Source organism: Equus caballus, chromosome 29 (genome assembly GCF_041296265.1).
Source record: "Equus caballus isolate H_3958 breed thoroughbred chromosome 29, TB-T2T, whole genome shotgun sequence".
Lineage (NCBI taxonomy): Eukaryota > Metazoa > Chordata > Mammalia > Perissodactyla > Equidae > Equus > Equus caballus.
The window spans coordinates 27,400,165-27,413,852 of record NC_091712.1 but is presented as its reverse complement, the minus strand read 5'-3'; the positions used below and the strand labels follow the sequence as shown (position 1 = coordinate 27,413,852).

At 35.4% G+C, this 13,688-nt stretch overlaps 1 protein-coding gene across 1 annotated transcript in view; it reads left to right on the top strand.

The window, feature by feature from the left end:
* Positions 1-13,688, top strand: part of MALRD1 (MAM and LDL receptor class A domain containing 1) — a 653,802-nt gene that overhangs the window by 638,766 nt on the left and 1,348 nt on the right. The window contains exon 40 of the mRNA XM_023631939.2: positions 11,547-11,622. Within this exon, the coding sequence (XP_023487707.2) occupies positions 11,547-11,622 (76 nt within the window). The remainder of the gene's footprint in view (positions 1-11,546; positions 11,623-13,688) is intronic.

The following is a 13,688-nucleotide window of genomic DNA, read 5'->3' as shown; positions in this document are numbered from 1 at the left end:
AATACATAATATAAACATATATAAAATATAGGTAACATTTTATGAAAAATGACCTTTACCAACTGTAGAATTTTGAGGTATCACATTCATAGGGGAAAAGAAAAGAAAGGAAATTCACAAGAGGTAGCTAGAAAAAAATTATTAAAAAGTATATGTTTGCCAGATAAATGAGTAGTTACTCATATTTGATGCTGCAATGCTGCGTAGTACAGAGATACACTGAAACAAAATTTTAGTGAGGGCTGGCACGAGATAATCATACATACTTTGCATTAAAACCTTTGCTATATTGCTTTGACTGAAGTATAATAAAGAAAATTCAATCTCACACAGATATATATTTTGAAAAGGGAGGTATATTTTCATAGATTTTTAGGTACTTATGGATATTTTTATACTACACCAAAACTTGATATTGTGGTAGTTTCTTAATGTGGAATTGGAAACTGTATCAGTAAAATTTCTATATTGTTATATTAAAAATTCATTGGTCTATCTTGCACTTTGAATGGGTCATTTACCCATGTGTGATTGTATTAACATCATGAATTTTTCAATTAGAAAATATTGATTTGGTGAGTGATGCAGCTTGTCAAGTGTTGAAACATTTCAATATGCAATATAACAAAAAGTATTTCATCAGACAAGTTTTTAAAGAATTGGGAAGATGTTGTGGACCAAAGTTTTACAAAATTCTAATTTCTGTTTGAAAGTGTGAATTTGACCATTGGGAAGAGACGCTGTCAGGTGTGTTCTTTGATGTTAAGAGCCTTGCTTCATTCATTTGTAAGAAAATGTCTGCCAAATCCCCTAGTCTGAATAACCATAGTGTGCCTTTTATTCTTTCAAATAAAAATGTTGGTCAATGAAAAAGTGGTTAGTTTAGCATGCAACTCAGTCTCATAGTGCTTTTCCACAAGACAACACATACTTCCATATGGGACAAAAGTGCTTTATGCATACTTCCCAGAAAATTAAAAAGACTTGTACTGAAGAGTTGAGAGTTAATTAATAATTTTTACTGCCTCCTCGAGGTCATTTTTAAATGCAACTGACTTGCTAAAAAATTTCCTGCAAGCACATGGTGGTGACGAATACAACATACAACTCGATAGCATTGTCTTGATTCCTGCTAAAGGACCAGCAGTTTTTACCCACCATTGCATTTGCACCAGTGCTGCAAATATCAACACAGTGAAAAAGTCTGTTATAATAAAAATTAACTGATCTAGCTTGCACTTTGAAGGAATCTTTTACCCATGGGTCTTACTATTATGATGAAAATAGTTTTGAATTTCTACAGCCCCTGAAGAGGTCTTAGGACCTCCAGCAGTCCACAGACCACACTTTGGGAAATGCTGCCCTTACACCATTAAATATTCTTTAAAGCATTACTTGAAATGGCTATTCAATGCTCTTTTTCAAGTATATGCATCATCACTTGATCATTCTATTATTAGACAGTAGGTTGTATCTAATTTTTCATTATTATTAATAATTTGTGATGAGCTTCTTTCTACATAAATCTTTGTCTTCCTCTCTAATTGTTTCCTAAAGATTGACGCCTAGTAATTTTACTAGGTTAAGAAAAATTTCAAAGTGTGCTGTCAAATGTATTTCCAAAGGACTCTCTGGCTCTGCATCTGGTCCACATTAGGCAGTCGTGAATGTGCTAACACTGCACTCAGAGGAGGAGAAGCTGAGAGGAGACTGTGCTCCCATTGGCAGCATGGGGTCTCCTTAAGGTTAAGCTACAGGAACCTGGGTTGCCTTTATTCACACTAATTGCATCCATATTCCTGGGCATGTTCCCATTTAAGCACTCTGCCACAGTAAGATCACATTAAACACTGACAGGTTTTGTGGTCAGCGATATTTATTTCCTGCCTGAAAAGAGCACGAGAAAAATATGGCAGCTGCTGTATCATGTGAATGAGTTTAGCAAAATTTGGTGTCCCAGTTGTTTGGTTTTGTGACCCAGGATGATTAATCCTTTCCTCTCCCTTTTGTGGCATTTCTTGTTATGTTTGCAAACCCAATTCTCTCTGAACTTTTTCACCCAAACATTTGGTTCAGCTTGTCCCTTAAGGACTTGGAAATGAAAACTTGAGCTCATGGACACTCCCCCCGCCCCAAATTTACCCCTGCTTTTTCAAATTGGCATGCTTCTTTTCTTTCCTTCCTTTTTCTCCAGATTGTTTGTTTTACTTCTTTAAAAAAAAAAAAAAGTCATCATCTTGCCAGAAGTAGAGACCATTGTATTTCCATTGACTACTTCTTAAGATTTCTTCCCTTTTTTCTTTAGCAGTAGTCAGATTATATAGCATTTTACAGGAGAGTGCGTTCAATGAGAAAAGGTTGATTTAATAGATCCAATTTATTCTTTCTTATAATGCCTCATAGTGTTATTTAATTCTACCTATAGATTCTTATAACAAATTTAAAGTGTCACACCATAACTATGCACTACAAATTGTAATCTTGGTGTTGACATTTTTTATGATAAACACAAACATATGCAAATACCCCCCAAATCAAATTCTCTGAGGTACTGCTGTGCTTTAAGGCTTCCATAAAATCCATCTCTTTCCTTGCTGCCACCTTCTCCTGGGTAGTTCGTCCTGAAGCACTCTTTGGCATAGTTTCAGTCTGATATTTTGAAAGATACTAGTTGAAACAACCTAGTGAAACTCATTGTGGCTTTTCCTAAAATAATGTTGTGGGGACTTGTTAGTTTGGGTAGCAGGATGCACACAATATATGTCTTCTCTGCTGAGTTGGAGATGATGTGTTTCTAAGCACCCGGTTTGTTTCTTTTTGAAAGTGTAACAAATGTAACTGATTGTCCTGCTTAAATTTGAATTCGAGAATCTTAAAGTCTAAGTTGTATCCTACATTTAATAAATATATAGACTCTCACGATACCCATTTTATGTCCTGTCCATCTCGTGACCTCTGGCTCAACTCTATTTTCCAGTTTTCCGAATCCCTTTCTCCAACTTCCTATCTACTTCTTATTTGTTTTATGTTCTTCTATTGTGCTTATCCTTGCAAACTGCCATAAATCTGTCCTTATTACAAAAAAGACAAAAGAGTGTCTAAATTTAAAAATTTGTGATAACTCTCCTTAAAAATAGTCTATTCAAACAGGCTAAAATTTGGACTGGAAATGATCAGAGACAGGTGTAAAATAAAACTTACCTAAGGTTTTGAGAAAGGAAAGATGATAGATGTGAATCATGTGGCATTGAAAATTGCATAGGAAACAGTGCACCGATCTCTTCCTGTTACTACAACTTAAAAATGAACAAACGGGGGCCAGCCAGGAGGGGAAGAGGTTAAATTTGCTTGTTCCTCTTTGTCGGCCCGGGGTTTGCCAGGTCAGATCCCGGGTGCAGACTTATCAAGCCATGTTGTGGCGGGAGCCCCACATATAAAGTAGAAGAGGGGCACAGATGTTAGCTCAGGGCCAAGCTTCCTCAGCAAAAAAGGGAGGATTGGTGGCAGATGTTAGCTCAGGGCTAATCTTCCTCAAAAAAAAAAAACCAAAAGAACAAACAGAAAAACTCATTTCCCTAGTTTCTAAAATCAGGAAGCAAAAAAAGAAAAAAGAGAGCATCACTTATTAATTTTTATAATGAGGCTGAAAAAATTATAACTACTCTATTTTTTTAAAAAAACAGACATTTCTTAAAGGATCTCTTCTTCACAGAGATAGGTATGTTTAATAAATATGAAAAACAGATATGAGTAAAAGTGGAAACCCAGAAATATTTTTATTAGGATTTTGCAGTGTATTTTCCTTTTATTTGAAAGATTAGCACACTCAGAAAGGCTTCATTCAAAGTCTGAAGACTGGAAACATTTGGGAAAACCTAATTGGAGAGTTTAAAACGACAGAGGTGGAAATGGGGGGAGTAGAATCGAGATTTACTTCTCTAGGACACCCCAGACTCACATTAATCAGACTAAGCAAAATTTATATAAAAGGCGTGACTCCCAGAATAAATGAATTCTATTTACAGTGAAAGGATTGTATTTCATAATTTAGATGGATCCTTTTTAAAAAATATATATCACATGTACTTTTATGGCTAGAAAATGTTTTTCCGCAGTTGTAACAAATAAAATCCGTCATAGCCTGAAAATTCACTTCAAGACCCTGATGTTTGTACATGGATGTTTCATACCTTACATTTTTCAGAGATGCACATGAGATATGGGGAATACAGACCTTTAATTTTCAAATATTGTAAAATGAGTTATTTGGGCCAAATTAATTTTTCTCCAGTCATACAACTTTTTCAGGTTTTGTGTAATAGAAAGAGATGAAGGACCATGCCAATTCTGTTCTCTCTGCTCATCTTCAGGGAAGCCCCCAAGCTAGTCCTCTGGGTTGGCACTTAACCAATTGAAAAAGAGGATGGAAAGAGACAGAAGGCAAAAGTAGGCTCCTGGCCCACTTAAAGTCTTGGGCTAAGTGGAACAGAAGGCTAAACACAAATGTGACTCCGTCATAGCAGTGGTAAAAATGAATGTCTGTTCTGGGTATTGTTGAAGTTTACTGCTGGGAGTGGGCATGGGGGAACAGAGTACAGTGGGTTCCTTTGTTGTAGTGGATTCTGCTCCATCATTAAGCCTTCGGACTACACACATTCATCAAGTTATTCTTTCTATAAATGCTCAGTTGATTCTTACTGCACCAGATACCGTAGTAGGTGCTGTGATAGAAGATTAAACCAGACCATGTCCTTATCCTCCAGAGCACTTTCACTCTAGAGCGGGAAGAATCTAAGTTGCCTCATTTGTAAAAAAGCCATGAACAAGATGATTGCAAACATCCTTGCTAGCTCTAAATTAACAAAGCTGTTTTAACAGACAGAACGTACTACAGTGATTGTTATTATTACTAATTTTGACACTTCCTTATTCTTTTTCTTTATTCCAACGTCCCTCATTGATCCCAGGCTTTGGGGTCAGGAGAAAGAAGTGGGAAGTTTAAAAGAAGCTACAAACGGAAAAAGGAGGAAAGAATAAGAAAAGAAGATAAAGAGAATAGCACTCAACTATTAGTGGGCATCTACTTATGGGAGGCACTTTATAAAGATGTAATTTCATCTAAGAGACAGCAATCCAACAGCTGCCACCCTCCAAAAGAAGTTCCAGAGGCAGGAGCCATATGCTGATCAACTTTTTAAGCACAGGATCTAACACAGTGTTTAGTACTTAGTATGTGTCCTAGAAAAGTTGGATGAATTTAAATAAATAAATATGAAAGATGATGAATAACTTAACCAACATTCTATCATTCTTAAGGAGTGAGTCACTACATTGTAGAGCATCATTTTCCTTCAGGCTACTTAACTCAGGACAGTCATTTCTTGGATCTTAGAATATTCCTTAGCATTTAGAAACAAACATAGAAATCATTTCATTAGTGGAAGCATGAGAGCAAATTCCTCCACGTGTACATGCACTGCAAATATCTTTTGGTAAATAAATTATCATGTTTATCCCTTCAGATCACGTTGATAGCTGCATTATGGTTATCCCAAATTCAGCAACTGTAGCTCTCCATTCTTTTTAGTAGACAGTTTTTACAGTAGAGTTTTATAATACAATCCACCTAGATGTAAGAGGAACCATCATGCATGGCTCTCTCAAATGGTATTCCCTCTTACTTTTGTCATTTGTAGTAAAGTTTTGAGCTCGTTTTTCTCTGAGCATTTTCCAAGGCGATCTTTAAATGTGAACACACTGTGGCAGCTTTACTCCCATGAGATGGGAGGGGGAATGGGTGTTTGGTGAATTTGACTAAGAAGGCTGAGCAGTTCCTCAGACACACAAAATGAAATACTAGTAAATTAGAGAAAAATATGTCTGTTGTTAACAAAAAGAAATTAAATCACCTATTGATAACCAAAACAGCAATTAATTTAGTAAATCAATTAATAGGATACACTCAGTAAAAGAAATTATAAAAATGGATTAAAATTATTAATGAACAATGTGTGTAAATAGATACTTATTTTGTAGTATAGAGTTGTCAATAGAAGCAACTTATGCATTGTCCTGTCATTCTTTCCTTGTCACCCTCCCGATAGCCATTTAATACTCAAAGTGATACCTATGCTCACTGTCACCTTGTTTTTCTTTCAACCTAGGCAAAGTTTTAATCACTTATCTAGTCTAAAGGTGTTCATATTAAGTGGCAATCAAACTCTATCCTAAAACTGTCCAAACATTGCCGTAATTGTTTTCCCCATACACTAGTATTACAATTTAGTTTTAAACTAGTGAAGGTTTTGTAGCCCTAATAAGCTGCAGATAAATGTGTTTATCAATAAGAAACCTCAACCAGAGCAATTAGACAACAAAAAGAAATAAAAGCCATCCAAATTGGAAAGGAAAAAGTAAAACTATCTGTATTTTCAAATGACGTAATCATGTGTGTATATATATATATATATATATATATATATATATATAAAATCCCAAAGAATACAAGAAAACTATTAGAGCTAATAAATGAATTTAGCAAAGTTGCATGATACAAGATCAACACAAAAAAATCAGTTGTGTTCCTACATACCGGCAATGAATAATCAGAAAAAGAAATTAAGAAAGCAATCACATTAACAGTAGCATCTAAAGGAATAAAATACCTGGAAATAAGTTTAACTGGGGATGTGACAGATTTCAACACTTTAAATTACAAATCATTACTGAAAGAGATTAAATAAAACCTAAATAAATAGGAAGACATCTTGACTTCGTAGATAGGAAGACAACGTTGTCAACGTGTCAATCAATACCACCCAAGCAGATCTACAGAATCTCAATGCAATTCCAATTAAAACTCCAACAGCCTTTTTTGTAGAAATGGGAAACTGATACTCAAATTCATATGGAATTGCAGGGGCATCAAAGAGCCAAAACAATCTTGATAAAGGGCAAAGTTGGAGAACTCACACTTCCTGATTTCAAAACATAACCACAAAGCTACAGCAAACAAAACAGTATGGTATTGGCATATGAATGTACATATAGATTGATGGGCTAGAATTGAGAATCCAAACATAAACCCATACATTTATGACGAGTTGAATTTTGACAAGAGTACCGAGTCCACTCAATGGGAAAATAACAGTCTCTTCCATAGATGGTGCTGGAACAACTAGAATTCCATATGCAAAAGAATGAAGTTACACACCAGTCACAAAAATTAACTCAAGATGGATCAAAGACCTAAATATAAGAGCTAAAGCCATAAAAAATTTAGAAGAAAACAGGAGTAAATCTTCATGACCTAGGATTTGGCAATGCATTCTTAGATAGGCTGCCAAAAGAACAAAAAAGAAAAGAAAAAATAGATAAATTGGACTTCATCAAAAACTGTCCCACATCAAAGGACATTATCAAGAAAGTGAAAAGATAACTCACAGAATGAGAGAAAATATTTGAAATCATACACCTGATAAGAGCTTAATATCAAAAATGTATAAAGACTCCTACAATTCAATGGCAAGCAACCTAATTAAAAAAATAAGCAGACTTGAATAGACATTTCCTCAAAGAAGATACACAAATGGCCAATAAGCATGTGAAAAGATGCCCAACATCATTAGTCATTAGGGAAATACAAATCAAAACTACAATTGATACTACTTCACACCTATTAGGATGGCAATAATAATAGCAATAAAACAGAAAATAACCAGCGTTGGTGAGGATGCGGAGAAATAGAAACAAACACTCACACGTTATTGGTAGGAATGTAAGATGGTGCAGCCGCTATGGAAAACAGTTTGCTGTGTTCCTCTAAAAGCTAAAATAGAATTACCATATGACCCAGCAATTCCATTCCTACTTACATACAAAGGAATTAAAATGAGAACTCAGATAGATACTTATATGTCAGTGTTCACAGCAGTGAGCCAAAAAGGTGGAAACAACTCAAGCGTCCAGTCCATCATCAGATGAAAGAATAAACAAAATGTAGCATATGCATACAACGGAATATTATTCATCCATAAAAATGACTGAAGTTCTTATACATGCTACAGTATGGATGAACCTTGAAAACATTAAGCAAAGTAAAATATGCCAGACACAAAAAGATAAATATTGTAGGATTCCACCCATACACATTATCTAGAAGAGGTAAATTCGTAGAGACTGAAGGTAAATTAGAGGTTACCAGGGGCAGAGGAAGGGAAGAATGGGGAGGTAATTTTTAATGGCTACAGAGTTTCCATTTGTGGTGATGAAAACAGCTTGGAAATAGTGATGACAGTTGCACAACACTGTGAATGCAATGAATGCTATTGACTTGTACAGTAAAAATGGTTAAACTGACAATTTTATGTTATATACATTTTACAACAATTTTTGAAATTAATAATGAAATTAATAAAGTTAATAATACTGCAAAAGCACTGAATTATATCTTTAAATGGGTGGATTGCATGGTATGAATTATAATTCAAAAAAGCTGTTAAAATATACATAAGATAAAACATTTACCTCAAATTCATGTTTACTGGATGCAACATAGATGAGTTTTGTTTTATGCTTTTTGTTTTTCTTCATTGCCCATTTACAGTAATTTCAGATATCTGTTATAAACACTTCTGTGTTTTTGGTCAACACTAAAACAATTTCATTAGTTAATAAGTCATGAAGGGAATTCTTTTAGAGGTATGCATATGCTCACTAAACTTAAATTGGAAATTCCCATATCCTGCACATATGGGATGTAGCAGAAATTTAATAATAATATAAATGAGTGCATGATAAGTTATGGGTGGAAAACTCATGTGATCCATGCAGCCTTTTTTCCTCTAACTCCAAACTTCTAAGTCAATTCCTTGCTGATTACTAGAGATGGTTAGATTATTTGAAACCTCAGCTCTTTAAGAGCCATGTGTCTATTGACAAATACAGTAAGTTAAACATATCATTTTTTAGCCTAATGCAGACTTATCTTGCACCATACAGTGTTAGAACTGGCAGAAAACTTTCTAATCAAGCAAACATTTTGTTTTCGTCGTATAAGGATCCATCATTTTAAGTAAACTGTTTATGTTTGAATGTCAAACTTACATAATTGATGAAGATGGAAAATTATATCATAGAACTTGAAATAGTAAATGAATGGAGTAGACACTAGAAATTTACTTAATGGAAATATCTATGGATGGTGTGTAATATTTTACCCTATAAATAGGAAAGACATTAAGAACTAAGCCTAACAATTCAGAGATTTCCAATATTGGGAGAGATGCCTTTGATCTGGGAAAAATAAAAGTAGTTTGGGATTGCTAATAAACAATTTGAAGTAGGAAAGATTTACCATTGCTCACCTTCCACTACTCATGCTGTGGCCCTTTCCTCTTTTATTACAAATCCACATTCTTACCCTTAAATAACACCCTTCCCTATTTGTAGTCACCCAACCCCCAAAGGCAGGCCACCTACAATTTCTTTTCATTTTAATAGAAAATTATTGAAGACTTAAAATCCTTTCAGAGGAGAAGTAGCTTCAATGTATGAATTAACAGGACTGGAAAATTGATCAATTTGCCTGACTTCGTCCTGCCAGTCTTGGTCTAAGTCATCTGGGGTCCTACGAGTCGAAAGCCAAAAACAACTGCCTCATAGCAAGATCTTTTGTGTTGCTTGTGCTTCACTTCTATCCCACTGACTGCCAAGCCTATCCCTTCAGGTCCTGGCTGCCTGCCCAGCCTTTGGACCATCTGTCCTGTCTAGTCCTGCAGTTGGGTTTCCTCCTGCTTCTTGATTTCATGCCTGATTTCAGCCGAGATTAATTTTTCTGAGCTATTGGTGTCTGTGGCTGTCCCATCTTTACTAGTTCCTAATTTCCATTTTGTTTTGATACTCCCTACTCCATGTTCAGTCTCTCCTGTACCAGCCTTACCTTTGACATGTTGACACCTTTCAAAACTGCCCTTCACTCCCTATCCGGTATCAACCAGTAGCAGCCCTGCCTAGGCTCATGCCCAACTATACCATTTACTGAGCTTACTACTCTGGGAACTTAACATTGACTGGTCTTGGAGGAAGAAAAGGCAAGGAATCAAACATTACATATTCAATTTAATTGGAACAACTCATAAGCATTCAATTAGTGGTTAAGGAATTAACAGATACTTGTTGCCTCATCATTTAAGAGTATATTTATGGGGGTTTTCCCCAAAAAATAACCCACAAAAATAGTTGCTATAGCCCTCTTCATTGATAAACAAAAATAGAGTCAGTGAGGGTGAACTGGTTAAGCTATTGAGTATTTAAGCCAATTGCAAAGAAACAGCAGAGGTCAGAAATTTTAGAAGATGCTGAATCCACAGGGAGGATGTATTGCCAGCCAAACACAATTACCCAGATTATGCTGCCGGGCTCACTAATAATGCTAAGTTTTGGAAGAGAACCATGTGGTTTGGTAGATGAAATAAGAGGCCATACCTCTGACAATTTCTTTTCAAAAAGCAAATCAATAAGAGCTTCCTCTTTACTGCCTTTTCTTTTAAGATTTAAGGAAATAGTATTGATAAGCATATTGTCATTAAACTCTGATTAGGCAAAAATATTCTCGCATTATATATTTTTTCCTCTTGGTTGCCCTCAAGACATTGGCAATCATCCTTCCGTGATGGAGAATCTTCATCGTGTGTGTGTGTGTGTGTGTGTGTGAGTGCATGTGTATGTGTTTGTGTGCGTGTATGGGATCCTTCCTTATATCTTAAAAGGCTGTATTTATTTGTCCGGTCATATTATTTTCATTCCTGTGATGGGCATTTTTCTTCATCAGTTGTGATCACCTACTCTAGGGCTAGTTGTCTTCTAATTAGTCTATTGACTCTTAAGTAATTAAAGCATAAAAAGAAAATCATCAATTAGGGGCCCAGTTAATCAGAGTAAATTATGCAGATCTAGACCAATATGTGAGATTACCAAAGACACGTCTCTTTATGATTCATGAAAGGAAACACTAACATAAAAAACTCTTCAAAGCACTCTTATTTAAATTTGCTGTTTAAAATGTTAATGAGTAAGACTCACGTGCTGTAGATCTATATGACAGACACTGTCATGACAAATGCTCTTTAGGATGTGGTAATTTGGCACTTTTCAAATCTAAGGGACTTCAAGGTGGCCTTTCCTTGTGACCAGTTCAGCCTTATATTACATTGTTCTTACTAACACTGTACCCTTTGTATTATTTAATATTTTAAGAAATAAATTTTAAGGCCAATTTATGCCACTTTTTTATTTGCCTGGGTTTATTTGAATCTAAATATTCAGAGGTAAAATTACATTTACTTTCAAGAATTTGGTTGCTTTGGTGTCCTACAAGAAAGTCTTTAGTTACGGTCGTACATTCATAGAAATAAGTATGCTGGCTAGACAATGTGTCTCTCAAAGATTTCTACCAGAAAATAACATGAAAATGTACTGTGGTACATTTCAATACTTTCTGGGGTTTTTTTTTTTTTTTTTCCCCCTGTGGCCCTTTGTGATTTAAGGAAAACTAAAGGAAGTGTCAACTCTGCATTTGTTAATCCAGTTTATGCGAATTGGAGCAACCCAGAGAAAACAGAGGTAAGTGGTAATGGTGAACCATGTTGTTTCAGAAGCAGAAACGCACGCAACCAACCACAGTGTTGTCTGGACATGTTTCCACATCTTGGCTAAGAGGAATGTTTTACTGGAGTTATTCCATCTGAGGGAGGAAAGGAGTTTCACTCTCTCTAAATGTGTGATGAGAATTTTCCATTCCAGGACAGTTTCAATCTGCTTGTAAAATCAGTTCACTGTTAAATGGCTTTGTGATAGTTGTTCACACTCACAGAGAGCTGACAAATCTGGAAAGCATCAGTTTAACCCATTAGTCAGCTACCCACAGTAACTATTCATTGACTCTTCTTCATATTTTATTCTAAAAGACAAAAAGGAGGATAGCATTCGGTGTTCTCTTTAAATTTAAGTGTGGCAGTGAGGGCCATTACCTGATAACTCAGAAGAAGAAAGGAGAAATTAAAGTGCATTTTATCTTTCTTGGCCATAGGGCTACTCTTTATTCGTGTAAAAGCAGTAGGCTAGAGAGAGAATGGCAAGTAAAATTTCTCTCATTCCTTTCTTAAGTAGGTAATATGAGCATTCGTTTGGGTGTAAATAGGATTAGCCGTGACACATCACTTCCTATCTATGAAAGCTTCCTTCCATCTGATTTTAGAAATATTATATCAGATTCATTCCCTTGTCAAAGTGAGCACATAGAAAGCTAAAGTTTTACTTTTCCCAGATTATTTTTTTAATGAAAATAGGCCATAAACAGTTGTTACTGTTATTGAAAATTAGTAGTAACAAGGTGTCAAATCAGATGATTTCTAGTCATTTTAGAAGCTTGGTGATGTGATGGAAGTCTAACACAATGCTTAACTTTTCTATTTCTCTGTTTCCTTTTCCTTTTTTACCTTTTTTTTTTTTGAGGAAGATTAGCCCTGAGCTAACATCTGCCGCCAATCTTCCTCTTTTTGCTGAGGAAGACTGGCCCTGAGCTAATATCTATGCCCATCTTCCTCTACTTTATGTGGGACGCCTTCCACAGCATGGCTTGACAAGCGGTGCCATGTCCGCACCCGGTATCGGAATCAGCGAACCCTGGGCCACCGAAGCAGAATGTGCAAACTTAACCACTGCACCACGGGGCCAGCCTGTGTGTTTTCTTTAATAATGATGTCATACGAACTTTTCACTTTGTTTTAGTAGGAATAAAAGCAAGAAGTAAGATATTTCCCAGAGTACAGAAAGAATTAATTTAGATGATTTGTCAAGTCAATCAAGACCTAGAGTAAAAACAAAAATGTAGCCCTACTTAATGGATAATAAATAAGCAGATGCATATTTAAGGGATGTAAGTGTAATGTATCTTTTTGGCAAAGTAGGAAGGTGTAATATAAACTTATTTTCATTTTTACTAAAGAAAAGAAAATTTAATCTTTTTATCTTTAGCTTAGTTTAACTTTAGTATCTGAAAGATACAAATGATGTAAGGAGTTAAAATATAATGTTTTAAAATTGACATTTTTGTATTAATATCACATAAGCCAGTAGTAATTAAAAAGTTGCTAGGAAGGTGTTGTGCATCTTTTACTTTCTATGGAGAAAATGGCTTCTCTGGTGCACAGGAGGAGGGCCATATCGAAACCCCACCTTACAACGTGCTTTCAAGACACTTTCTACTGTGTGTACATACGGCAGTGCAACTGATCACTCAAGAACCTTCGAAGCACTTTCTTTTTATTTTCTATTCTAATTAAAAAAATTATCCCTCTTTCACATTCTATTTTCCTTCCACTAAGAATGGCTATATAAGAAATCTTGTCATAGCTCTTGACTTTTGTTGCTATTTTGATTTCTATTGTGTTAGAGACAAATGTATTAATTAAATTAAGTGCACCTTCCCTGGCATTGTAACAGACAAATAGACTTTCTAAAATACTCTTCTAAACACTCAGCGAAAATTCTCATATTCTGACATGGAAATTGCGAAAATAGTATAATGAACCACCGTGTACCCACCAGCCAACTTCAACAATTATTAACCAGGGTCATTCTTGTTTCACCTCTACTGTCACCCATTCCTTACACCCACCAGAGTGGTG